The sequence below is a fragment of the Elgaria multicarinata genome, chromosome 11 (assembly GCF_023053635.1).
Source record: "Elgaria multicarinata webbii isolate HBS135686 ecotype San Diego chromosome 11, rElgMul1.1.pri, whole genome shotgun sequence".
Taxonomy (NCBI): Eukaryota; Metazoa; Chordata; class Lepidosauria; order Squamata; family Anguidae; genus Elgaria; species Elgaria multicarinata.
In genome coordinates, this window is record NC_086181.1 from 35,098,396 (window position 1) to 35,126,260 (window position 27,865).

Genomic DNA, 27,865 nt, shown 5'->3' on the forward strand with positions numbered 1-27,865 from the left:
AAGCCCTACATGGTTGGCTGGGGAGTGCTGGGAGTTGAAGGGCTTTCTCCCCCACCCCGTCTAAACAAATATAGGATTGTACCCTGTTTTACTTTGTCGGGTTTTTTCCTTTTTGCATTAGAGCTCTTAGAAAATGTTGTTTTAATCAGTTGCTCCTAATGCATTTTATTGTGCTGTTTTCTTGATGCTTTAGATTTCTTGGTGCTGTTTTCAGTATTATATTTTAGCTTTTCTTCTTTAAAAAGACAACTATAAATGCCGCCTTGAGCATGCCTTTGGCACAGACAGATGAGATGTAAGTACTAAAACAATAATCTTGCCAATACACAGCCAGTATGTGGGGGAAAGCCCCATCACAAGACAGTCTGGGTGGAGTTTTAAATTATGCAGCTTCTAGGCACTATTACAATGGAAAAGTAGAGATCAGCAGCCAAAGTCCTTTGGGCCTTGATCTGTCTCCTCTGATGTCATTCCCCCCTCCCCCCAAGGATAAGAGCAGCTTCGGGAGGGCATTTTTAGCAGGGGGAAAAATAACTTCTACTACTTAAGGAATGTAAAAAATAATAATCACATATGTTATAGGTGCACATGCATTTTTGTCGTAAGTTGCTTGGGCAGGAAGGTCACCACAAAGTAATGTGTGGCAATAGGATTTTGGCACAAGCTGGAGGAAATTGGGTCACTAGGCCAACCCTCATTTCTTTCTTTCAGCAGCCCTCTCCCCAAAACAGCTGCAGAGCAGGGACTTTAAATAACACACTCCATCACACCTACACATTTGTCCTGGTTTTCCCTCGAATTATCCCACTTCGTTTCCATAGCGTATGAAAGCTTGCAAACTTACACCTGTGTGCTTGTAAGTCCAAAGCCTCTTTACACCTCTCCTGCAGCGCGTTGCTGTTATTCCGCTGAGCTTCACTCTCACACCTTGTTTTTGCTGTTGCCTCCACCCATTGGTCTCCTTTGTACCTCCCCCTACAGTGTATTGGTTGTTGGAAGTTGGACAACTCCCCCTCCATTCATCCTGTTGGGAAACCTCCCTCCCCCCTTCCATGAACTGCATGAAGGCTTCTTACTTTTGAGTGAACCCCATTGAACAGACAGACTTACTTCTTAGTAAACAGAAATAAGACCCCAGAAGCAAGCATGGGTTTGCAAAGCACTTCTTTCCAGTTTGCTGATATAAGACTTAAAAAAGAAAGCCTCTGAGTGACCACACTATTAAAAATCAGTTCTATATGTGTTACTCAGAAGTAAGACTCCCTCTGTTCAATGGGGTTTCCTCAAAGGTAAGTCTGCAAGTGTTGTTAGCAGTTGAAATCAATGGGATATACTTTTGACTAAGGGAATCAGCACATCTGTAGTTCATGAACTTGAAGATGAACAGCTTCACATGATCAAAGGAATGGAAGAGCGCTCCTATGTTTCTTCGCATTAGTGGACTAAAGCTCCAAAGCATTTGAGGATTTTTTTAAAAAAATCATAAAAAATCAAATGATGATCCAATCTGATTCAAGTTTGGTATGCTGAAAGCCCTCCTTAAGACCTACCACTGTGCGAATTTGGATCTCTTTATCTTTAAAACTTACGCAGATGTAAGTATTTGTTTAATTTCCATTTAAAAAATCATTAAAAATCAATAGATGATCCAATCAGATTCAAATTGGGCATGCTAAAAGCCCTCCTTAAGACCTATCAGTGTGCAAATTTTGATCTCTTTATCTTTAAAAATGAGAGTGCTGCCCACAAGGAGCCTGCTTTTTCCACGTTTCTTTTAAGGTGAAAATGCCAACTCAAGAGGTGGTGGCCCCCCGACTGTGGAATGATCTCCCCGATGAGGCTCGCCTGGCGCCAACATTGTTATCTTTTCGGCGCCAGGTCAAGACTTTTCTCTTCTCCCAGGCATTTTTAACAGCATTTTAACAGCATTTAACAACGTTAAGTTTGTTTTTAATGGACCCCACAATTGTTGTTTTTAAATGGATACTGTTGTTTTTATACTGTTTTTATGTGTGTGTGTGTGTGTGTGTGTGTGTGTTTTTAAATTGTATACTTTTAATGTTTACTATTTTTAAATGTTGTAAACCGCCCAGAGAGCTTCGGCTGTGGGGCGGTATATAAATGTAATTAAATAAATAAATAAATAAATAAGAGGAAGCAGCAGGAGGAGAGGATTTGAATTGGCATTTAAAAACACCCCCTGGAGAAAAGGCACACCCCTTTCTTTTGTCAGCAATACCACCCCTTGAACACACTTTCGTCAGCCATACCGCCCCTTGAAAACACGCCCACAGAACATCGGATTGAAAACGATGGATGAAAATACATATTGAAGTTTAAGCGGTGTGCTTTCACATTACTGGAAGAACCGGACTTTCCACAGACCAAAATACGTTGCTAAGGAGGGGGAGGGAGGGAACAACTGCAATCACAGCAGAACATGGTCAGCGTCATCAGAGTCCTTTGCATGCAATTTGCTGCGACGGCAGACTATAAGGGTGGTGCGATAAAGCTCTAGATCTAGGTGCTCTTTGGGAGTGACAAAGGCCTTCAACTAGTCATTTTTGCTCCAGCTCCCATTAATTCCAATGCTACTTGCATTAGTGTAGATCTCCAATGATCATGCTGCACGTACTGGTTGCAATTTGCAGTCCAACTCTCAGCCCCTGAACCTCCCACCCCCCCAAAAAAGAGGGAAAAACAAGCAAGCCAGTGTTGTTTTATCAGATCTGTTTGCTTCCAGGGGTTTGAAAAACAATTGGTCCGATCAACCTTAAACAGCGTATTACATGTGCACTCACTGTAGCAGAGAGGGAAACAAAAACAAATCAAAAAGAACATGTCCTACTAAAAATAGTTTATTAATATTAATAGAATTATCTTGCCACTTAATGTACATCCATATATATTAATGTATATAAAAAAGCATACAGTAGAAACGAACATCACTAAAGCAGGAATGTGTGCCCTACAGAAAAAGAAACCCAAAACCAGTGTCAAAGAAACGGAGTCTGTGCAGGTGAGGGAAAGGGTTAGAGGTTGGGATCATGTAGGACAAAGAGGCTATTAGGGCATATCTCCAACAGATAAAGGAATTCTGAGTTAGTTCAGTGTTGAGAGGGGTGAAGGAGCTGACGAAGTGTTTCCCCGAAAACCTAGGAGTGAGATTCAAATTAAATGGAAACAATGCCCTGGCTTCCCCGGTCATAAGGAAGACCTTATTCACTCTCTCCCCGCCCCAGCTCTGTACCTTTAGCAAGCCTGATAGGCAGAGGTTCAATAAGATATGTGCTTCCCCTGTAACTCTTTCCAAGACTGCAGTGGCTGCACCTGTTGAATTTCTGTGTCTGCCACACACAGGCCAAAAGAAACACAGCCTATGTTGGAAAGAGCGGCAACTTTCCTGTGTCCTCGCCCAAATAGTCGCTCAGTATCAACAAATGGACAGGAAGTTGCTCGAGTGTTTTTAAAACTGAGGGCCGGTTTCTTGTGGCGTTCAGCATTATGCAGAAAGTTCAGCCTCTTTCGCTGCAGGAAGCCCAAACGTGTTTGAACACTTCTGACAGATCGAAACCAGACACCTTGGCTCCATTCTTCATTTTAGAAGTCAAACTAATTCCATTTCCCACACCAGCCTGCCCTCAAGAACGGAGCTGCTCCTCTTCCTTTTCTGCATTCAGAGAGAAAAGGGCCCCCTCTTGAAATGGATGCTGTGGGAGTGGGCGAACACCCTTTTCAAAATGGCCACCATCCTCTTCAGGCCCTCCTATCCTGCAATAAGGCTGCCGGGCCCTGCCAAAACGTGGATACATGCCCCTTCTTCCTCCTGCAAACGTTTCCCCCTGTCAGTGTGCTTGAATTTAAAAGGAGGGGAAAAATAAGAGAAGAGAAAGGAGACAGGCAAGATGTTGCACCAGTGTGGGCTTTCAGATTTGAAGAGGGAAGAAAACTTTTCCAAAAGGAAAGGGCATTTTATTTCTTCAGCCTATCACTGGGTAGAGGGGGGGGAAAAGTAATCATCCTCCGATTTTCTATCCCTGCAGACACTACTGGTAGGCAACTGGGGCAGGACATGCTATGTAACTCCCTCTACTCCCATTGGCTGTAGATAGATACTTAAGAGTAATAGTGAGGGACCATGTTCAGACAGGGTATTTGGTAACCAGCAGGGCCATGGCCTTTTGACAACAGTTGGTCCAGCCCTGGTAGAGCCGGCAAATGCTGTAGCCGGTGAGTTTCATGAGGAAGGCGCTGCCAGTCGCTGGTAGCTTAGTGGGCATTGCTGGACCAGGTGCAATGCCCAGGGAGGCCATGATGGATTGAAGGTTGCTCACCAGGCCGAAGCACTGTGCGCTGGCCGAATCGAGCTGGCGAAGCAACTCTACAGCCTGCGGGTTGAGGTTGGCCTGCTGGCGCCTCACAAGTGTCAGGAACTCTGGGAAATTGGAGAAGACTGTGGCATTCTGTTGCAGCCGCTCTGCATCGCTGAGGTCCAGCCAGGCCTGGGTAGAAATGGGGGGCCGTGGCAGCCCTTCGAAGGACTGGATGGCAGGGTTAAAGCTAGGATCCCCAAAGGGCTTCCCCTGGTGAAACGCCTAAAAAGACAAAGGAAACAGAGTCACTTAGGGTAGCCACTTACACATCAGCAAAAACGGAGGCCAAAGGAGGTCACCCATTTGCATGACATGCGCATAGGCACGTTCACATGCATTTAGAAATAATTATGATTTAAATAAAAACACAATACATCTATAGTTTTGTTTAGCTTGGAAAAGAGGAGGCTAAGGGGAGACATGACAGAGGTGTACAAAATTATGCATGGTGTTGAGAATGTGGATAGGGAGACTTTTTTCTCCCTCTCTCAAAATACTAGATCCCGGGGTCATCCCATGAAACTGATTGGTGGGAGATCCTGGAGAAATAAAAAGAAGTACTTCTTCACACAGCGCATAGTTAAATTATGGAAATCACTACCATAAGATGTAATGATGGCCACCAATTTGAATGGCTTTAAAAGGGGGTTGGATAAATTCCTGGAGGCAAAGGCTATCACTGGCGACTATCCCTGATGGTTGTGTGCTATCTCCAGTATTTGAGGCAATAAGCCTGTGTGTACCAGTTGCTGGGGAACATGGGCGGGAGGGTGCTGTTGCACCATGTCCTGCTTGTTCATCCCTGTCCAATGGCTGGTTGGCCACTGTGTGAACAGAGTGCTGGACTAGATGGACCCTTGGTCTGATCCAGCATGGCACGTCTTATGTTCTTATGTAGTGAGGAAGTGGAGCAGGTGGCCTGTGTGCCTGTTCAGTCTCCTGCCTAGGTGCTAACTTTCGATGGCCAGCTTCCAGATCCTTCCCTGCTCTCCCTCCTAATGGTTCTTTCTTTTTAATCCAGACCGGGACTGAACAGCCCATCAAATAGAGGAGATCTTCAGAGAAATGTCCTCTGCCAACTCTCCAAAATAGAGTCCTCTTGTAAAGCAGGACACCTGACCCCCGTAGGCACACACGAAAGTCAAAATCTTTGGCCTTTGGAGTATGGATTTTTCAGGAAGGGGAAGGAGGCCTCCTAGTTATAAAACTTTTGTGCCTCCCCCTTCCTCCAAGGAACTCTCGAGCGGGCACACAACAACCTTGCGAGGTTGTTGTTTTAGGTTTGGCCAAAGTGCACTCTGACAGATTACAGAATTCTAATCTGAGGAAATGGGGATTGGGGTGCGGGGTGGGGAAGAGGAGGAGACATTCAAAAACAGTGTGCCTCTGAGCATACACTAAGTAACTGCAACCAATCCCTCTGAACCCATTTCACTCCCCTCCACTTCCTCTCAGACAAACAAGCCCTAGTTCTGAGCGCAAAATTATGCAATCCAATACCATTTTGCACTTTCCCTCTTTCCCCAGCAGGTTTGTGAATGAATTAAGCCCCATACCCTTAAACAGTCTTTCGCAGATCTAGCCTGCTTCATCTCTATAGCCACGAGGAGTAGAATTTGTCCCCTATTCCACCTTTTGTGGAGGGGGGGGGGGGAGAGAGACGGGGGAAGGAGTTAATGAAACATGACCTAGACTTAAAAAAACACACACACCACCAGGAGGAGGAAGTATTCTAGGAATGCAAATGTTTTGCAGCATTCCAGAGATGGTTCTATATGGCTGACGTCCCAGGAAGTGCACCACTTAGCTGAACAACCCACCACCATACCCTGAAGAATTACCTACCTACGCACGCACGCACGCACGCACGCACGCACGCACACACACCTCTAATGATCTCGCTTGAGCACTCTCAGAACTCACGTAGTCAGTCAGCAGCTGTTGTGAGCCATCCTGCATGTGGATGGTCAGCTTGTGCGTTTGTTGGATCTTGAGCGCTATTTCTTGCTGAGACCAAGAGGACGAAGAGGAGAGGCGTTTCGGTAAGTCCACTGCGGACAGACAAAAGGGGGGGGGTCAAAGTTAAGCCATGCACAGGTATATGGACCTACTAACAGCCCGCACCAAGCCTCTGGGTTCATTTTCACAGGCAAAGGAGGTTTTCAAGGACACTGGTTGGTGGTGGTGTGGTGTGGGGGGTGCGGGAGAGAAAGGGGTAAGGGAGTTCTTGAAACATGACCTAGAGTACAGCCAGCACCTGTGCAACTAGTGTCTGGCACGCAAAACGCCCTTGGGTTTCTCAAGATATTATGCCGCAGAGCAAGTCACTGGAGGACAGCTTCAAAAGCAGATAAAACAACACAAAACACATACACACACACACCATAGATATGCCTGAAGTTAGCCAGGATCCAAAGAGCTCCCTAGAGACTTCACAGGAGAGTCTTCTATCCAGCTAGAGAGAACCGGAGCCACTGAGCAACGGTCGAAAAGCACAGCTCTGCCAGAAGGCCGCTGACTTTTTTTCCAAGTCTTTGAAAGTTGCCCTTCAGTGAGCAAGCTCTTGCGGGCAGCAAAGTTCGAACGCATAAAACAACACCTACGGCAGACTCTCAGAAAGAGAGAATGTTTTACATGGGCCCTACCACAAAACCCATGCGTCATTATGGCAGCTTTGGCCGTCCAGGTGTTTTGGCCAACAACTCCCATCAGCCCTATTCAGCATAGCCAGTGCTGAGGAATGATGGGAGTTGTAGGCCAAATCAAGTTGCCCATCTCTGCATTTTATTTATTATTATATTTATATCCTGCCTTTCTCCCCTCTTACAAGGAACCCAAGGTGGCTGACACGGTTGTCTTCCTCCTCTCCATTGTATCCTCACAACAACCCTTTGAGGTAGATTAGGCTGAGAGTCAGGGACTGGCCCAAAGTCACTCAGGGAGCTTCCTGGCCAAGTAGGAATTAGAACCTGGATCTCCCAGGTTCCAGTCCAACATCTAGCCACTGAGCCACACTGATTCTCTCAGGCACATACACCCTAACAAACCCTAACATGGAAGTATTTGTGGTAATATGCAAAGCATTTTGAGCACTCCTAACAGAAACTATATAAAGAATGGAAAGAGACTTGAAGCTAACACAGCACCTCCATATCGTACAACTGCAGGCATCCGGGTCGCATGAGTTTCCCTCGTCCCCAATGTCAAGGTAGAAAAATAACAGAGCTGTCAAGAGCACTGTTTACAGCTAATCCTCCTCAATCAGAGGCGGGTAGCGCACAGGCTCCAGTGTGGGGGAGCCCCACTGATTAGGGCTGTGGGGGGAAAGGCTTTATTTTATTTATTTATTGCATTTATATCCCGCCTTTTTCCTCCGAGGAACCCAAGGCGGTGTACATAATCCTCCTCCTCTCCATTTTATCCTCACAACAACAACCCTGTGAGGTAGGCTGGGCTGAGAGTCTGTGACTGGCCCAAAGTCACCCAGTGGGCTTCCATGGCTGAATGGGGACTAGAACCTGGATCTCCCGACTCCCAGTCAGACACTTTAGCCACTACACCACACTGGCTCTGAAGAACAGCAGCAGCAGCAACAATAATAAAAAAGACAGGTGCAGAAGCCAAAGAAATCCAACACACGACAGCTGCAGTTCCATTCCCCAAATATTTATTTGTGTTCCCTTTCCGGGGACAGATAGAAGCAGGGAGCATATCTTCGGGCACTTCAGAAGATAAAAGGGCAGAAGAACTCCGTCCCTCTGAAGGGGAACACAAACACACAGGGGATTAAACGCCCAGAGTGGTCTGTTTCATTTGCGCTAGGCATTAGCCTCCCTCAACAATCCCATCACTGTGTATGTGTGCACAGGCAGTGGTGTGGTGGAACCCGGGCTTGCAAGCAGGCAATGCTGACGTCATCTGTCACTGCCTTCCCTCTGAGGTTATCTGTAATCCTCAGTATAGCTGGGGGGGGAATGCCTTTTCCGAGTGAAAGTGAAGTCTAAACACAAAAATATAACTAGACAGAGAGCCCGTTCAGAAGACACCTTAAACCACGGCTTTAATCATAGTGGTTAAGCCAGAAAGCCAGGCTGTGTTCAGAAGACACCTTAAACCATGGCTTTAATCATGGTGGTTAAGCCAGAAAGCCAGGCTGTGTTCAGAAGACACCTTAAACCATGGCTTTAATCATGGTGGTTAAGCCAGAAAGCCAGGCTGTGTTCAGAAGACACCTTAAACCATGGCTTTAATCACGGTGGTTAAGCCAGAAAGCCAGGCTGTGTTCAGAAGACACCTTAAACCATGGCTTTAATCATGGTGGTTAAGCCAGAAAGCCAGGCTGTGTTCAGAAGACACCTTAAACCATGGCTTTAATCACGGTGGTTAAGCCAGAAAGCCAGGCTGTGTTCAAAGACACCTTAAACCATGGCTTTAATTATGGTGGTTAAGCCAGAAAGCCAGGCTGTGTTCAGAAGACACCTTAAACCATGGCTTTAACCACAGTAAACAAGGTTTTTTTTTGCTTTATTCACCATTATTATTATTTATTTATATAGCACCATTAATGTACATGGTGCTGTACAGAGTAAAACAATAAATAGCAAGACCCTGCCGCATAGGCTTACATTCTAATAAAATCATAATAAAGCAATAAGGAGGGGAAGAGAATGCACCAAACAGGCAGTATAAAAGTCAGAACAATTCAAGTTTTAAAAGCTTTAGGAAAACGAAAAGTTTTTAGCTGAGCTTTAAAAGCTGCGATTGAACTTGTAGTTCTCAAATGTTCTGGAAGAGCATTCCAGGCTTAAGGGGCAGCTGAAGAAAATGGACGAAGCCGAGCAAGGGAAGTAGAGGCCCTTGGGCAGGTGAGAAACATGACATTAGAGGAGCGAAGAGCACGAGCGGGGCAATAGTGTGAGATGAGAGAGGAAAGATAGGAAGGAGCTAGACAGTGAAAAGCTTTGTAGGTCAACAGGAGAAGTTTATATTGGATTCTAAGCTGTCTTCTGAACACAGCCTGGCTTTCTGGCTTAACCACCATGATTAAAGCCATGGTTTTAAGGTGTCTTCTGGACACAGCCAGAGTGAAAAAGACAGTTAAAAAAAAACACACCTCAGATTTTTTGACAAAAAAACCCATGCTTATTGCAAGAGATAAGCTCCCTATGAGGCGTATGCAATGGTGGTCAAAAGAGAACTGAGTAGGGTGACCAACTGTCAGGATTTCCCCGGATTTGTCCTGGTTTTTGTTCTTTCCATGGTGTCGGGGGATTTTCTATAATTTTCAATAATGTCCTGGAATGACATACCTTCCCCTTTAAGGCTGCCATTAGCATGGCAGGAGGGAGTGACATGCTTTCTTGAGGCACATCATTCCCCTACCCTGAGCTCCAATTGAGGTCTTAAAGGGGAAAGTGGGTCATTCGTGGACATTATAGAAAAGGCCCCCATTGGAGTGGATGGTGGTGGTGCAGAATGAAATCCTTTCCCCTCCTCCACTCCAATCGGGTTCTTTAAGGTGGCGGGGGAATAACGTACTTTCTGCAGGACTCAGAAAGCTGCTTCCCCCCCACACACACTAGGAGTCCTCTTTTTTGGTTTCCCAAATATGGTCACCCTAGAACTGAGGGAATCAGCAGGGAACCCGCTAGGGACATGCGCACTGGGACGGTAGGGGAAGGGTTCCCGCCAAAATCCCTCAGCTATAGAACCTTCTCGAATTGAGGGTCTGCACAGGCACAGAGCCCATGAGTGTGTGATGCATACAGACCACAATGAAGAAATGATTTTTTTCTAAGCCTCAGCATGCCATTCCTTGTTGCAACATAAGGCCTTTTCAGCTGGTTTGGTCTCGAATGGCCAATTAAGACCCTTTAGCTTTATACAAGACCTGCTCCTAGCAGCCCCAAACTCCTAGAACTGGTTTGCTGATATGGATCACAACAACTGCTTTTGCATTGGGACTCTCTGTGGGGTGTGGCTACACGGACTGTCATGATGAGGTCTGAACTTCAAAATCTCACCACTGTGTGTATCTTTGTGTGCACATACATGAACACAGGCATGTGGCCCCTGATCGTCCAAAGCACATGGCCTTCCGGACTGAAAAGTTTACCTATCCCTACCCTAGAGGAATCTCATTTCCATCTACACTCACTGCAGGAGGGCGAGGCGTCTTTCACTTCCTTTTCGGGCACAGTCCATCCCGCCCACAGAGACAATTTCTGCGTGCACCGTTATCACCGGCAGAGGCACATCCGTTTCCCCAGGCCCAGCCTCGTAATCCTCCCAAGAATTTCCTCCTCCACACCCTCTTTGGTTCATTCAATGCCATTAACTAAGCAGCTGGTGCGGTTTCCAGCCTATACCCCACTGCCATGCAGCAGCAGCAGCAAGCAGGATATTTTGGAAGAGCCAGAGGGGTCAAGAGGGGGAGGAAGTGAACACAGAAATCCTGGGGGTGCAGAACAGCATGGGAACCCCGAGTGGGGGGGGGAGCTTTAGCTTAGAATAAGAGTGGGGTTTAATCGTTTGGGGGACTTTTCCCTGACGTCTGCGGAGAGGTTCCAAGACTTTTGGCTCAGACAAGCGGACGCGAGGTTTTCAATTTCTACACGGTAGCCGGACTCATCCAGTCCAGCCTGGTTTACGCTAACTGGCAGCGCCTCCCAGGGTCTCCAGTTTCCAAGAGGGGAAAAGACAACTAAGATGATTGAAGAGGCTGCTAGAGCATCTTCCGTGCCAAGAAAGCCCGAGGAATTTCAGGCTTTTTGGCTTAGGACAAAAAGACAACAGGGATTGGGAGTGGAGAACGGATACAAGCGTATAAAGGCTGTGCGGCGAGGGAGGGTGAAAAAGTTCTTTCATGTACAATCCTAAGGCACAATTCCGTGCCCACGGAAATGAATGCATGGACATAATTCTGACCGTGGCAAGACTTGTTGAAACACCTGGATTTTTATATAATGTGGCATGATTTTATTTCAAATACAAATCAGGGTCATAAGCAACAACATCCATCACAGCCTGTCCTCAGATTATGGAAAAGAGATTTAACAGTGCAATCCTATGTATGTTTATCCAGAAGTAGGTCTCACTGAATTAAATGGGGTCTATTCCCAGAGAAAAAGCTGTAGGATCACAATCTAAATACAATTTGATATTATGAAAAAAGATAAAGAAAAGCTAACGACCAATGGATTCCACTCATATTTTTACCTGTGAAATAAAGTGTGTGTGGGGGGAAGGGGGGATTACCCTTTGTTAACTACATTTAAACTTGCTGGCATTTTATTTGTTTGTATGGTTGTCTTTGTATTTGGAAAATGAATAAAATCTGCAAAAAGAAAATAAAAGAAATAGTAACATTCAAAAATCAGTGGGAGAACACTTCATCTTCCCAGGACACTCTCTCAATGACCTTAAAGTGGCCCTTGTGGAGCAATTCAAAGGGAGGCTGAGTTACAATTCATCATGAGGTTCAGTTCTATCATGAGAGCCTTGAATCAGGATGAAGGGTTTTTCTCCTCCTCCAGCACACTACATGTGTTAATTCGGTTACCTAGTGTAGTGAGTCTGACTCTGGAAGAAATGGTGAGGAGTCATGTCAGGTTTTGAGCGTGCACAAGTGTCCTATATTGGGTAACTTTGTAGGTTTCTCACACAGGGAGATTGGGATCAAGCAAGCACGCACCATTCCACATATTAACAATCGTTAGCTGTCTGACACTGATAAGGGTGTAATTCTCATGTCAACAGTTACAAAGCTGCCTAATTTCCTGTTCACTTTACTTTTCTCCCTTACTGAAGAGAGATAGTTCCTTCCCCTCCGGTGCTGGAATGTTGAATGTCTTAGTCACAGGGAAAGGTAACTTATTACCTGCCGGCGTTGCTTTGGGCACATACCAAAATATCAGAGACAAGTATAAAAGATTGGGCTGAAGCCTAACCAATTTGGCCTCGCTCCATGGGAGAAGTACACAACCAGCCTGGTGAACTTTGGGTCCTAGGAATGATCTCTAATATACTGCTGGTTGCCCACCACCCCAGCATATACCAACTGTGAGGCAGTTACTAGCTTCATTGGCTGAAGAGATGTATGAGCTTTCTTTGTATTTTTATTCTGCATCCATTTTCTATCGATAAATTGTCATTCCTTTCACAAGCAGTCTAGTTTTAACTTGGTAATCCAAAGAACCGACTTTGACTGGGCACTGAATAGATTGAGCCTTTAGATTAATACACATGGTGCCAAGATACACAGAGTGCTAAGATATTTGTATTATCAGCAACAATCATTTTATGCATGACCACTGTTAAAACGATTGTCACTGTTGGTACTTCCTGCATTTAATTTCCCTTCAGTCTCACTGTTTACCACTTCCATCGCCCCTGTCTCCTGGTTATTTACTCTTGCCGAAGATGTCCGTGGTCAACAAAAGCTTATACCATAATAGACACGTTAGCCTTTAAGGTTCCAGAAGAATCTTTGTTGTGTTAAGTCCACTGCAGCAAAAACAACTATCTTTCTGGAAACTAGTACGCAAGAAGAGCCCTGCTGGATCAGACCAAAGGCCTATCTAGTCCAGAATTCTGTTCACACAGTGGCCAACAAGATGCCTATATGAAACCCACATGCGGGACTAGAGTGCAATGGCACATACATACATACACACATACTGCTCATGTTCTTCAGAAAGAGGTATACTGCCTCTGATAGAGGAAATAGCATATAGCCATCACGCCTAATAGCCATTGATAGCCTTATCCTTCCTGAATTTATCTAGTCCCACTTTCCCTTAAAGTCATCCAACTTGGTGGCCATCACTACATGTTGTGGTTGCGAATTCCATACGGAACACAAGAACCCACAATCCTCCAGTGAAATTGCTTGGCAGCTTCTTTGGGACAGGCCATAGAGAGTGTTCAACGGAGAATGGATCTATCAACAGTTCGCCGCCCTGATAACCAAATGGAGCTTCCATTGTCAGGCGCAATATTACCAGTTACTGGAAACAGAGAACAAGGATAGCTGCTTCCTTCACGGCCTGCTTGTGGGCTTCCCAGACACACCTGGCCGGCTGCACTGGGAAACAGAACACTGAACCTAAAAGGGGTGCCTTTGCTCTTATCCAGAACAGACCAGCTGTGTCCAGACGTTTTGACCTACAACTCCCATCATCCCTTACTATCGGATATGCCAGCTAGTGCTGAGGGGAGTTGTAGGCCCAATCATGTGGAGGGTCTCAAGTGGCACAACCCTGCTTTATCTGGAAATGCCGAGAATTGCACCTGGACGCTTTGAACACAAACCAGGCACCCTGATCTGCAGGAAGAGAAACGTCTTCCAAGTTCCTTTCCCAGCCTTGCCCCAGTCAATGATTAACTCTGGCCTCAGGTGCAGAGGTAGGTACATAGATGATCTATTATCCCTTGCTCTCATGGGGTTGAGAGGGAAAGAGAAGAGAGAATATAACCGAAGTTTTACAATTAAGTTGCTGGCATGGCCAGAGAAGGCGGAGAAGGAAAGGGATGGGTAAAAGCAGCTTAACCCTTTGCAGTCAAGTATGGAGAGAGGCAAGCAAAAGAACCAGCAGGGAGATAGTGGTCCAGAAACTCTCACATAGGATGGCTGGATGCCACAGAAACCGTCTCCTGCACCCTTAGGAATTGTGCAGGAGAGGGAATGTCAGCAAATGTAGCTTTGCGTGACAAACTACACCTCTTATGTTAGTCAATGCCCCCTTATAATAAATAAATACCTAGCAGACCGTCTTCCCTTATATACACCCAGATGACATTTATGAATGTCGGAAATCCCGCTGGTCATTCTGAAACAAACAGAACGTCATCATGAAGAACCTCAACGGTGGCCCTTCTCGGTAGTGGCACCCACCCATTGGAAAACCCTCCCTCGTGTGGTTCGGGAGGCAGAAAATGTAACATTCTTCAAACGCTTCTGAAGACACCCCTTTCCACACAGGCTTTCCCTGAGCTATAACTTACCTGATTTTATGTTGCATTTTTAAAAACTTTTAACATTTTATATTTGGATACTTACTGCATTTTATGGTTTTAATTGTGAGTGCCCAGACAGCCTTGGCTGTCGGGCAGTATAAAAGTATAACAAATAAATAAATTACAAACCAGGTTTGCGGCCTTTTAAGAAGTGCCTTCAAGCAATCAGCCCCCACCCCTTCCACACACAAAACAATCATTTGGAAGCTACCATTTTTAAAAAGAAAGGAAAAGGTAGCCATGTTGACTATAAGAAAAATCCCAAAATCCATATTAGCACAATACCTTATTTAGGTCAACCAAACAATCACCCAGAAAAAGATTGTGCTAGATATCAATTTCTCCAAAGAAGATCCTGATGAGAAGATCTAAAGAGGTCCAAAGTTTGCACCATTTGGGCAAACTTTGTGGTTATTATTATTATTATTTATTTATATAGCACCATCAATGTACATGGTGCTGTACAGATTACACAGTAAATAGCAAGACCCTGCCGCATAGGCTTACAATCTAATAAAGTTGTAGTAAACAATAAGGAGGGAAAGAGAATGCAAACAGGCACAGGGAAGTGTAAACAGGCACCGGGTAGGGTGAGGCTAACAGTATAGAGTCAGAACAAACTCAATATTTAAAAGCTATAGGGAAAAGAAAAGTTTTTAGCTGAGTTTTAAAAGCTGTGATTGAGTTGGTAGTTCTCAAGTGTTCTGGAAGAGCGTTCCAGGCGTAAGGGGCAGCAGAAGAAAAAGGACGAAGCCGAGTAAGGGAAGTGGAGGTCCTTGGGCAGGCGAGAAGCATGGCATCAGAGGAGCGGAGAGCACGAGCGGGGGAATAGTGTGAGATGAGAGAGGAGAGATAGGCAGGTTGAACTTAAGAATGGTATTACACTAACATGGATTTTACATTTCGTTTTTTTTTTTTTTTTTTTAAAGGGTTGGCTTTCCCCTTTCAGGTCCTTTGATGAAGGCTCACAAGTGACATTATATATCAGCAGGCCAGCCAAGAAACACCTCTGTGGACTTCTTTGGGTAAAGGTACTAACAAGACTATTCCCTTCCCCCGTTCCCTTGCAGTAACATGGACTCCTTTCCATCAGCTTAAATTCCACTGACTGTCAGGGTCCCGTTCACCCAGTCTGCCCTCCCTGCCCATCCTTGACCTGCTTTCGTCTCTCCACCTGGAGACATCGCAAGCCTTAACCACATTTTACAAGCGTCTGCCCTTTTCCAATCATGCAAGTTGGACAGGTCTGCATAACTTGCCATCGGCTAAGCTGAACGGAAGCCCTGCAGGCCGGAATTCGGGCTCAAGAAAACTGCAAAGGACTACAAAAAACACTGAAGACCTCCCAGGCATAAATACGTAGCTTGGCCAGCTGAGTGCCTCAACGGGCCAGACTTTTAGAAAATCTAAAAACAAACACACTTTTATTCCACACTTCCTCCACAGAGCTCACACCGGCCCTTTAAAGTTCTCTTCCCTCCCTGCATTGACGGTCCCGTATTAGCCTAACGACAATCCTGCAAGGTAGGTTAGGCAGAGAGAGAGTGACCGGCACAAGATCACTCAATGAGCTGCATCGCTGACGGAATTTGAACCCAGGTCTCAGCGGCCCTAGTCTGACAATCTAGCCACAAAGGGCTCAGTCACTAAAGCATTCCATTTCCCCATGCACTCCTTAAGCTACCCTTCTGTAACCTGCTTGCCTCCAGATGTTTTGGACTACAACTCCCAGCATGCTGGCTGGGGCTGATAGGAGTTGAAGGTGAAGACATCTGGAAGGTGCTACATTGGAGAAGGTGGCCTTCAGCCTTTATGTTGCTTTTAAAAAAACCACATGGTTCCTCCAGATTTTACACCCCTGCAATTCTTTAACAATTTGGCTGAGATCACACCCATGCCAGCTGCCTGCCCGAGCTTCCCTTGTTCCTGGAACAAAAGCTACCCTCTTATAAGGTTGCCAACTGACCAGAACACTGCCTAGCCTGCTCTTGCGCCTTTAACAGCTTGACCTGCAGAAGTCATCACACCAGGCCTTTCATAGTATACAGAAATGGCAAGACCACCCACTAGTATCTACAGATAGAGCTGCTTTTAAAGACCAGGAACAATGCATCATTAAAAACATTCGTCACCTCACACCTTTAGGGCACACATTGAAGGTCACTTAATGCAGATGAGATTAGCCATAATGAACACGGTAGATTTCCCAGTATTTCTGAAAGTGGAACAGAGATCAGTGCTTGGCAATTCTGAGTACGGAACAGGGTTGGGGAATGTAATGATTATGCTCATTACCAGCTTTGCATTTTATTATGAATATAGAAACCGCAAGGTGCACAGTACAAGATAGACAGCTTCCTGCCTTCCAGAACCGACAATCTAAAGTTCAACTCCAGGGAAAGAAAATGCAATTATACTTCCCTTTAGCTATCAGCTCTTTAGCTTTCCCAGCTGTTCAAAGTGCTTCCGTACACATTATCTCGCTGTTATCCTGACAACAGCCCTGCGAGGTAGGACGGTGTTCTGCCCCTACTGCTTCTAGGAGGCCGAGACTAAGAGAAATGCAGGTTGCTCATGGCTGCAGGTAGGGGTGGGAGACTGAACCAGAGACTCCCAGTTCACAGCATCGTCTCTGAATACTACTATTCAAGAGTCGTTCACACAGAGGCCAGGGCCACCCCCCTGTGTAAGAGTTCAAGCAGGAATCAGCTGAGCTGATTCTCCCATGAGCTGCCTCGGGAAAGTTTATTTATTTATTTATTACATTTCTATACCGCCCAATAGCCGGAGCTCTCCGGAGTTTTACTTTCTCTTACCAATGCAGAGACACATCAGGTGAAGCTGACTATTAGACAGGTGAGGGGAGGGAAGTTATCATGTTCCTAAACCTTTAAACAGTGGCAGGACAGGGAGAGATGCAGCCGGTTTCTCCTAACCCAGACACAGTGACTGAAGAGCTCCACCGGTTGAATCTCTAACCATGATATGGCCCATCCCGGGCATGGAAGAAAACCTTCACAAAATTGGAAGATCTACTCAGGTGGGAGCATGAACAAGTAGCCCTCGGCCAGCTGGCAATTTCCTCCTCCGCTTGCAGGATGACGGAGAAACGATTTTAAAAACCCAGCCCGATCAAGGGAAACTTTTCGTGCAACCAGGTAATAAGTAACGCAAGGTCACCTCTCCAAGACCAAGCTCCCCTTAAAGAGGCACAAGAACAGAATAAGGGAAGCTGACAATCTCGTATTCTAAGCTTCCCCAAACCTGACGCCCCCTAGGTGTGCTAGACTACAACTCCCATCATCCCCAAAAGGGATAATAGGAGCTGCAGTCCGTTAAGAGGCACAAGTGAGGAATAAAAGAAACTTGCAGTCCCGTATTCCAGCCTTTCCCAAACCGGGCGCCCTCCAGGGGTGCGCGCGGGACTACAACTCCCACCATCTCCGCAGGGGATGGTGGGAGTTGTAGCCCCCCCCCCCCCGCTCTCCGGAGAGCGCCGGGTTTGGGGGAAGGTTGCGGTATTCCTTCTCCTCGCTTCATTCTTCCCAACCCGACTAACTTTTAAATGTCCCTTCGGAGACTTTTTGGGGCAAGAAGATAGTTGCGACGGACGGAGGCCCTTCTTCACGCACCTCGCCCCGGCCAGATTCCTGGCCCCACGCCGGACTTGCGGTGCCATTACAGGGCCGGACTTCGGGGCAGAGGCCTTGGAGGGGATCCGCTCAGGAGCGTGGGCCCCCTGCCTAAACCCATTTGGAAGTCGGCGACACAACACACCCGGCCGCTTTAAGAGCGGGGTGTGTGCGCGCGCGGGTAAGCCCAGCTACTCAAATGGGCGAGCTGTCGCCCCGCTTCCTGGCCAGGTCTCCCCCTACCTGAGAGCACCTCCATTCTGCCGCGCCGCGTTGCGTTGCGTTGCTCTCCTCCTCTTCGGATAGACACTTGTTGCATCTGCCTCCTTCGCCTGGTTTTATAGCGAGCGCCTGATTTGCCCCCCCCCCTTCCCTCCCCAATCCCCTTTCCTCCGCCTCCTATCCCGGGATCGCGAACGACCCGCGAATTCCACTCGGCTGAGATCACTCATGCCGGCCGGCCGGCCGGGCGGGCAGCCCTCGTTCCCGTAAAGCAACCCCTCCCCTCCCCGAGACACTTGGCACAGCGCTGCGGCTGATCAAAGGGAGAGAGGCGGGGGAGAAGGACAGACGGGCGGGCCAGGGGGTTCCGCTCCACCCTCTCACCCCCAGCTAGGAATGGCCCCACTTGCCCTGGGCAAGAAGGCATCGTGTGGAACTTAAAGGAGCAGTGACATTCTTTGGAGGACGAAGGTGGGGTAAGGGGGGCTGGGAGAGAGGATCAGGGGAGAAGCCCGCTCCCTTTTTCCTGTTACTTTATTTATTTCCTCTATTTATATCCCGCCCTTTAGTGCTGAAGGGTTCCCAGAGCCGATCAAAGTATTAAAACCAGCGCAAAACTGCACTTATGAAACAGCAGGCCCGTACAAAGAAAGGCAGCGGTAAAGCCAAATCGAAGAGTCTGGTGGTGACTTAAAGACTAACCCATTCATTATGACATGTCAGAAGTGTTCGCGGGAATGCATTACGCTTCATCAGACGCACGCATGGCATAGCCCACCAAAGCCTGTACCGTTATAAAGGGGCTAGTCTTTAAGCTACCACAAGACCGTTGTTTTTGCAATTGGTTAACCCCTCTGGAAACACAGTAATCCTATGCATGTCTCCTCGGAGAATTAAACACCATTGAGTTCAATGGGACACTCCCAGAACTGCGAGTTCACATACAAATCAGATCCTAACCAGAATAAAACAGCATCTAGGACTTCTATTTCCTCGTTCTCCATCTACTTCGAGTTAGATGTATTTAGCAATTGCTGAGGAGTTCTGTGTCACCAGAAACCCTGCACTCATTTTATTTTGGATATAGTCCAACAATATCTGGAGGGCACCAAATTCCCCAAGCCCTGTTATACGTCCTTGTGAGTGCAGTGGAATTGACTTAAAAAAAAAAAAAAACTTACACAGCATTACAACCTCACAGCTGATCCTGTGCATGTCTCTTTGGAAGTAAGCTCCACGGAAGGAAATTTTACCTGGACTTGCAAGTGAAGGTTAGCTTTTGAATATTATTTTACACTTCCTTCTCTGAAAAGCACCTGGATTGAGGTTTTGGTTGATTCGCAACTCAGATTATCCAAGCACTATCTAAGGTGGTTAATAACAGGATAAACACAGTCATAAAACAGTAAAACATATAAAATGGCCATAAAATTATCAATACGTACTTTTTACAGTAAATCAGGTGTTTTAGAAAGGAGTGCCTTCGCTAAAACCAACAACAGCTGAATGAATCCAGTTCAGCCACCATTCTGAAAATCTCATGCTGGACATGAACACGTATTAACACACTTCATAGAATCATAGAATAGTAGAGTTGGAAGGGGCCTATAAAGCCATCGAGTCCAACCCCCCTGCTCAATGCAGGAATCCACCCTAAAGCATCCCTGACAGATGGTTGTCCAGCTGCCTCTTGAATGCCTCTAGTGTGGGAGAGCCCACAACCTCCCTAGGTAACTGGTTCCATTGTCGCACTGCTCTAACAGGAAGTTTTTCCTGATGTCTGGCCGGAATCTGGCTTCCTGTAACTTGAGCCCGTTATTCCGTGTCCTGCACTCTGGGATGATCGAGAAGAGATCCTGGCCCTCCTCTTATGATGGAAGTGATGATAGGGTGGGTGGGAAAATCCCTATGACCCATCCCTACCCTCTTTGTGGGGTGGGGTGGGGTGGGGGGAGAATTGTTGGGATTGAACATGTGCAAGTATGATACTAATGTGAATGTGCACACCCCACGCAATTTGTTCAGTTATGTGTGCAGTATCAGCATATGCAGACTCACACACAACGCTATTCACACAACGCTATAAAAATAATAATAATAATTCCTTTGTCACGATCAGATCATTTCCTGTTGAAGTTGGGACTGTCCGGGCCGTTTCCCCTGTGAGCTCCATCAGACGAGTGTTTTATCGCATGCTCCTTACTGAGCACTCACGGATTTTCGCGGGTCCCTCTCACGGTGGCGTCTGCCTCTCGCATGCCTCACGCCTCTTCTAGCCTTCTTCGCACCACAAAAAACCACCCCAGTAAGTCCAACTTATTTTTAAAGATGGAAGTTGCCGCAATCTCCTGCTGTGTGCAGGAGAAGCAGCGGGATCAAAACGGGATCAGAGGTGCAGCCAGCCTAATTTTAGACCCTGGACATAGGGTGCAATCCTAGGCATGTTTAGACGGAAAAAAAGTCCCACAACTCCAAGCGTTCCCCAGCCAGCATGGAAAAAGAAAAACCCTCGTACCACTCTCAATATCCCCCAGCCAGCCAGTTGTAGAACTCCCCACCGCCACCATGCTGGCTAAGGAATGCTGGGAGTTGTAGGACTTTCCCCCCATGTTGGCTGGGGAAAGTTGGGAGTTGTAGGACGTTTTTCTGAGTGAACATGCATAAGATTTTAGCTGAACCTTGTTCTTTTAAAAACCGTGTTTTTATTCTATTTGTGCACTGCTACGAAATCTTTGGATAGGGAGAGGTATATAAATATTGTGAATAAATCAATAAGTTAGATAAATACGATGTTGCCTTTAATGGTGTTTGTAAACTGCCCATAAAGCTTCCCTATGGGGCGGTATAGAAATGTAATAAATATTATTAATGATTATTATTATTATTATTGCTCCCTTTTTAGATGGTGCTAACATTTCTCTTCACCCATGCTTCACAGCTGCTTCTACTTTCCTGATACGTTTGAACAAATACAGCAACAAAACTGATAAAGAAAATACTCTGAACACATGCAATTTTTTTAAAAAATCAATTATTTCTTATTTATAGCCTGCTTTTTTTCTCCTGGCAAGGAACCCAAAGCGGCTTACATCCTCCTCTCCATTTTATCCTCACAACAACCCTGTGAGGTAGGTTAGGATGAGGGAAAGTGACTGGGCCAAAGTAATCTAGTGAGCTTCATGGCCAACCAGGGACATGTGTTAATCTCAGTTAAATCATAGTAGTGTCATGACTACAGGAATAATATGGAATTTGTTTCTGCTGCCCTCATCACCAGCTGCCTTCTGGGCAGTTCTTTTTTTGGGAGGGGGGCACTTGTCCTCTTAAGACAACCTGGCTTTCAGTATTCTGAAATGTTGGCTCTTTTCCTTAAGGAAGCTGGCTGCACAACTGGGATTTCCCCTTCTACTTTACAAAAGCTTCCGACAGTGAGAGAATGGAAAATTTAGTCTAAGATCAGCGAAGAGACCTAGGAGGGGTTGCCCTCTAGCCAGCCTAAAAGTTCTGAAGGGGGGGGCACCTAAAAAATAAGGGAAGCAGTTCATCTGGTTCACAGGTCTTTTAAAGACAAAGTTGTTAACTATTTTTAAATTATTTGTTTGTAAAAAATTTTACGGGGCTAGAGAAAATTTGGAGGGCAGCCACCCCCACCCCCCAGGCTACAGGCCTGGTGGGTTTATTTTATTTATTTACAACATGCATATACCGTTCCGCATCTAAACAGGCTTGTAGTGAGAATGGGTGGCGGACTGCACCCTAACCCTAACCATGGAGGAGAAGAGGGCCTTTTCAGTTTGTTTATTATCCGTGGTGCAGCTAGATCTGGAAGTTTATTTATTTATTTATTTATTTATTTATCTACAATATTTATATACCGTTCCCCATTCAACAGTTTGGAGCGGTGTACAAGATAAAATAAAATAAAAACAGAATAAAACCACATTAAAATAGGTTTCTAAAAAGCAAAATGCAAAGTGAACCTTGGCTGGTCATCAAGGGAAGGCTTCCTGGAGCAATGTTTTCAGGAGGCGCTGAAAGGAATAAAAAGTTGGCGCCTGCCTGACCTCCAGAGGCAGGGAATTCCCTAGGAGGGGGGCTACCAAAGTCCAGGGGTCCCCCAAATATCCATCCAGAGAGCAGCAGGAGGTGGGGAAATCAACAGAAACAAACTCCGTTTCATTCTTGGAGTCATGATGGTGCTATGATTTCAATGAGTTGAAAATACAAAACAGCACGTGCTCAGAGTTTGTTTTAAATAGGGTCGGCACTTTTGTTGTTAGTGCTGGGAAGGCTATTGAGTAAACGCTAACCCACCTCTCTTAAATCAATCTAGGATGTCCTATTACGAAATGCAAATGCCAAATTTTTAACGATAAATCATTAAAACGATAAGATATATAAAAAAAGCAAAAAGGTGCAATTGTATTAAAGGGAAGACACACAAAGCTGCAAGTAGGTTCACAATGAATTCTGGGTAACTGGCATAAAAACAGATGTCAAGATGACCTGGATGGTATCCAAAATAAAATGCTGAGTTAAAACCCTATAACTTCTGCCAAAGAGTTATTTGAATAATGAATTTGCTGTGAACTTGTATTTAGTATATTATTGAGTATTATTGTGATGTTGTTGATTAGCATATTGTTAAATATTGTTGTAGTTCTAATTTTTGTAAACCGCCCAGAGAGCTTCGGCTATTGGGCGGTATAAAAAAATGCAATAAATGAAATGAAATGAAAGAGGTGTAAGACTATTATTCCAGGTCAAACATGTACTTAAATTTTTTTGCTTAACAGTTAATCAGCAATACATATTGCCTAAGGTATACATATAAAAACCATGATATACAGATGTCTAAAAAAAATATGTATATGCTAAGGGCGCAAACCTATCCGGATAGCTGCCGGCCTCCGAAATCGGAGGCTGCTGAATACCCTGTGCAGGTTGGCTGTAGCCCAGATGGGATCCTCTCCTCAGGGCTCCAGCCACTCTTTAGTTTTGCCTAGATGGGAAATTTCACCCATCTAGACGTGGCTTGAGGGATGGGCCCTGGAGACCTGATAGGAAGCTACATAAAGTAGCTCCTGCAGTCTAGGACCGCCGCCTTTTCGCCCTCTCCACACCAACTACAAGGATCCGTGGGTGACAAGAGCAGTCAGTTTCGACCTTGGTTCCCAGAAACTAAGAATCTTATGGCCCTCTAGCCTCTATACAGTGTCTGTCTAGTAGCCATAGGATTGCTCCCTAAGGCTCAATTAGAATCATAGAATAGTAGAGTTGGAAGGGGCCTGTAAGGCCATCGAGTCCAACCCCCCTGCTCAATGCAAGAATCCACCCTAAAGCATCCCTGACAGATGGTTGTCCAGCTGCCTCTTGAATGCCTCTAGTGTGGGAGAGTCCACCACCTCCCATGGTAACTGGTTCCATTGACGTACTGCTCTAACAGTCAGGAAGTTTTTCCTGATGTCCAGCCAGAATCTGGCTTCCTGTAACTTGAGCCCGTTATTCCGTGTCCTGCACTCTGGGAGAACTGAGAAGAGATCCTGGCCCTCCTCTGTGTGACAACCTTTTAAGTATTTGAAGAGTGCTATCCTGTCTCCCCTCAATCTTCTCTTCTCCATGCTAAACATGCCCAGTTCTTTCAGTCTCTCTTCATAGGGCTTTGTTTCCAGACCCCTGATCATCCTGGCTGCCCTCCTCTGAACACGCTCCTGCTTGTCTGCGTCCTTCTTGAATTGTGGAGCCCAGAACTGGATGCAATACTCTAAATGAGACCTAACTATTAGCAATTTTTGGGTAAGGAGGTATCTTTAAAATGGTATGATTCAGAATTGATCTTATCTAGTCTGAAAGGTGTATGTGTGAGCCTCTTTTTTTGGGGGGGTATGTTTTAATTGCTTAGGAATGTTTAGTAACCATCAGATAATTAAGAGTGTGAGCTGTAATTTTATGCGACAGTAGATAACATTAGCAATGAGGTAACTTCTACACAAAAGGATGTAAGTACATGTCGGTTCTGGAACGAGGGAGCTCATTTTGGGAAGCTCGCTAGGGCTGTGTAACTGTCAGCTAAATAACCTATCCAAAATTGAAGTAGGAATTTGCTACTCAGAGCGAGATCTCGCCTTTTTAATCTAGCAGCATCTAAGCTAAGCACTATACTGCACTGCTCTGAACAGTTTTAGAGCAGTGGTTTTCAGGGCGGGGGCGCACGCGGGAGCACTGCTGAAGTTGTGGTCCCTCTGCACGCTTTGTGGCCACTTATGTAATGCACAAAAGAGAGGGCAAAAAGGGCTATGGATTTGCATAAAACATGCATATGCTATTGTATACCTATAGATGCAAATTTTAGAAAGACTAATTGTAATTTAGGAGAAATACCATATGTTTCATGGGATGGGGAAGACTTGTGGGCTCACTCTCCAGTCAGTTGTCTGGATGCTTAATTACTGGTGAGCAACTTCAAGGTTATCTTTAAGCCTTGTTTGGACTGGACACGGCCCCTTCACCACTCTGGAATTTGTTCAGATGTGGAACGGTAATACAGAGTCTGTGTAAGATGGCTTCAACCAGAGGAACATCCTCTATGAAGTAGGACACATGGCCACTCTTCTTCATCCTTAAGACACTCTGGATCCAGTTCTGGCTATCCCAGAAAAGACTTCGAAGGCACATGATACACTGAGGGTAAGGAGGTCTTGGCCTGAGAAGCATAATAGCTGAGGCGCTCGGACCTCCTCAGAAACAACGTAACAGAAATGTAGTTGAAAATGTCAAATAGGGCCTGCAACAAAATCTTGATGTGTGCCCTCCTCTCCTAGCAGGAAGGCTTCTGTTCACAGTTGCAGCCCATCATACTCGTCTCCAAGATATTATAAGCTGTAAGGAACTTAAGCAAGGTATTCTACTTCCCACTCCTGAGTTTATTTTTATCTTTTTCCAACTGACCCTCAACTACCTGTGGCTATGGACCATGTCTAGTCCTTAATGGGCTGGTGTGTGTGTGTATCCCTCAGCATGAATTGGTAGGTCTGTGTGAATGAGTTGGTAGAACTGCCTTATTAGCTCTTCCCCCTTAGGATTTACTATGTAGGTTTCTAGTCCAGAGATGGGCAACATGTAGCCCACGAACTGTGTGCCGCCCTTGATGGTGTTTCGTGTGGCCTTCTGTGTGTTCCCACCACTACCAAAATTGCAACCCTCTGGTGGCCACTTTGACTTCTGCTGTGGCCACCTCTTTTATCTCCTCTTCTCCCCACAAGCCTCTCCTGTTGTGGTGTCATGTTAAAGCCTCCCACCACCAGACCAATCCAAAAGAAGTATGCATGTATGCATGCATTACTTGGCCACCCACACACCACCGCCTAAGATCATAAGAGCTGTGCTGGATCAGACCAAGGGTCTATCTTGTTCAGCATTCTGTTCATACAGTGGCCAACCAGCTGTGGACCAGGGACCCACAAGCAGGACATGGCGCAACAGCATTCTCCCACCCATGTTCCTCAGCAACTGGTGTATATAGGCTTACTGCCTCTGATAGCACATAGCTAACATGACTAGCAGCCATTGATAACCTTCTGCTTTAGGAATTTATCCTGCCCCCTTTGAAAGCTATCCAAATTGGTGGCCATCACTACATCTTGTGGTAGCGAATTCCATAACTCAGCTATGCGCTGTGTGAAGGAAGGCCTTCCTTTTATTTGTCCTGAATCTCCCACCAATCAGCTTCATGGGATGACCCCGGGTTCTAGCATTATGAGAGGGGGAGAAAAATGTCTCCTGTCCACTTTCTCCGCACCATCCATCATTTTTGTACACCTCAATCATGTCTCCCCTTACCCGCCTTTTCTCGGAGCTAAATAATCCCTGCCCCGCATGTGACCCTAAGGGTTGCCAAAGTTGCACACCCCTGTCTCACTCCCTCTGAATTGTTACGTTAGAAAGGAAAACATGATTTGGGTCCAGGCTACCTGCGGGATCGCCTTCTCCCGTACAATCCGCCCCACACACTCAGGTCCTCTGGGAAGAATCCACTTCAGCTAGCAAAAACTAGATTAACAACTGTTACCCAGAGAACCTTTTCTTCCGCTGCTCCCAGACTGTGGAATGGCCTGCTGGAGGAGATTCGTCAACTTGACAGTCTTTTAGAATTTAAAAAAGCAATAAAAACTTATCTCTTCTGGCAGGCCTATCCAGTGAAATTTTAGAATGTTTTCACGATGTTTTAATCATGTATGGTATGTTTTAATCCGTTTTAATGTGTAGCTCTCCCCACGGCCTGAGTTCGATCCCAGCAGAAGCTGGTTTCAGGCAGCCGGCTCGGGTGGACTCAGCCTTCCATCCTCCCGAGGTCGGTAAAATGAGTACCCAGTTAGCTGGGGGAAAGGTAATAACGGCCGGGGAAGGCAACGGCAAACCACACCGCTACGAAGTCTGTCAAGAAAACGTCAGTGAAAGCTGGCGTCCCTCCAAGAGTCAGTAATGACTCAATGCTCGCACGAGAGGTTCCTTTCCTTTTATACTGTTTGTTTTATACTTTGAATTGTTTTAGTTTTTGTGAACCGCCCAGGGAGCTTCAGCTATTGGGCAGTATAAAAATGCAATAAATAATAAATAAAATAATAATATTTTACCCACTGTCTTACTCAGCAGCAAGACAATTCAGTAAACTGAAACATATTAGGCCATGTCATTTGTTTATATTATATATACCGCTTTCCTAGTTGTTAAAAGAGGCTTACAGCCAATAATAAATATCAAAAATAAAGCAAAAACAGCATTAATGAAATCAGATCGCCCCATAGCCATCCCGTCCGTCCCCCCACCTCCTTTGACCCAAAGTAGGGCAGGAAATGGCTCTAGATGTGCTATATTCCCGAAACTCCAAGCCCCGCCCACAAATGGGTGGAGCTTGGAGTGCACAAACTAAAACGGGAAATTGTATGGCAGATCTTCGTTAGATTAGACTATTTTGGGATGGTTCTGGCTTTGATAAGGTGGTGGTGGAAGCCCCCCAAAGATCAAGACCCATTCCAGACGAGACTCACGCAACATGAACGCCCCCTGAGCCCATCGTCTTCCAGTAATCCCAAATCTCCCCTGACCCCAAAGCACGTGGCTCTCCCAAATTCTGACTCACAACGCCCCCTCCCCGCCCCCTCCCCCGCCTTAGATAATGGCTGAGATAATGGTGACCCCCCAAGGACCGGCTCTGACTCACCCCAATGAATTGAGAACAGCCGTGTGGGAAGGTGCCTGAGCTTCTGAGCTCCAATCCTCAGAAAGCTGCTTTTGAAGATTAAGCGGGCCTGTCTCATGGGCTTTGCAAACGGGGTTGGGTGGGTGGGTGGCGTGGGAAAAGAAAAGAAAAAATGCTGCGGACCAAACAAGGACTTCATTGTAAAGTCCACGGTGCTGAGAATGCTACTTGGTTGTGCAATGCCCCCCTTTTTTTCCTTGGGAGGTAAGTTCTCCTGAGCACGTGCAGAGTGCATTTTCTCTTTCCAGTGAATAACAACTGCTAGTCTGTCTCTTTCTCGCCCCACTCCCATCCCTGTCGTGTATTTGAGTTACCACCATTACTGGAACAGGCACTGTAGTTTGAACAGCCATGTCGCAGGC

General features: G+C 45.9%; 1 protein-coding gene across 2 annotated transcripts; it reads right to left on the minus strand.

The window, feature by feature from the left end:
• Positions 1–2,886: 2,886 nt before the first annotated feature.
• On the minus strand, positions 2,887–18,358 carry CTF1 (cardiotrophin 1). Of its 2 annotated transcripts, none has more exons than XM_063138441.1 (3): positions 18,266–18,358; positions 6,297–6,424; positions 2,887–4,595 (listed from the first exon to the last, which is right to left on the minus strand). In XM_063138441.1, exons 1-3 carry the CDS (start codon positions 18,339–18,341, stop codon positions 4,143–4,145), a joined length of 657 nt encoding a protein of 218 aa, XP_062994511.1. In that variant the 5' UTR covers positions 18,342–18,358; the 3' UTR covers positions 2,887–4,142. The 2 variants fall into 2 exon arrangements, with proteins under 2 accessions (XP_062994511.1, XP_062994509.1); XM_063138439.1 differs by having other exon boundaries at positions 6,261–6,424.
• Between the last annotated feature and the right edge of the window lie 9,507 nt (positions 18,359–27,865).

Coding starts and splice junctions, on each gene's coding strand:
- CTF1 (XM_063138439.1), bottom strand. CDS start 18,341: ATGCAACAAGTGTCTATCCGAAGAGGAGGAGAGCAACGCAACGCAACG. Junction 6,425..18,265: donor CAGAATGGAGGTGCTCTCAG/GTAGGGGGAGAC, acceptor GTCTGTCCGCAG/TGGACTTACCGAAACGCCTC. Junction 4,596..6,260: donor CTCAAGCGAGATCATTAGAG/GTGTGTGTGCGT, acceptor TTGTCTTTTTAG/GCGTTTCACCAGGGGAAGCC.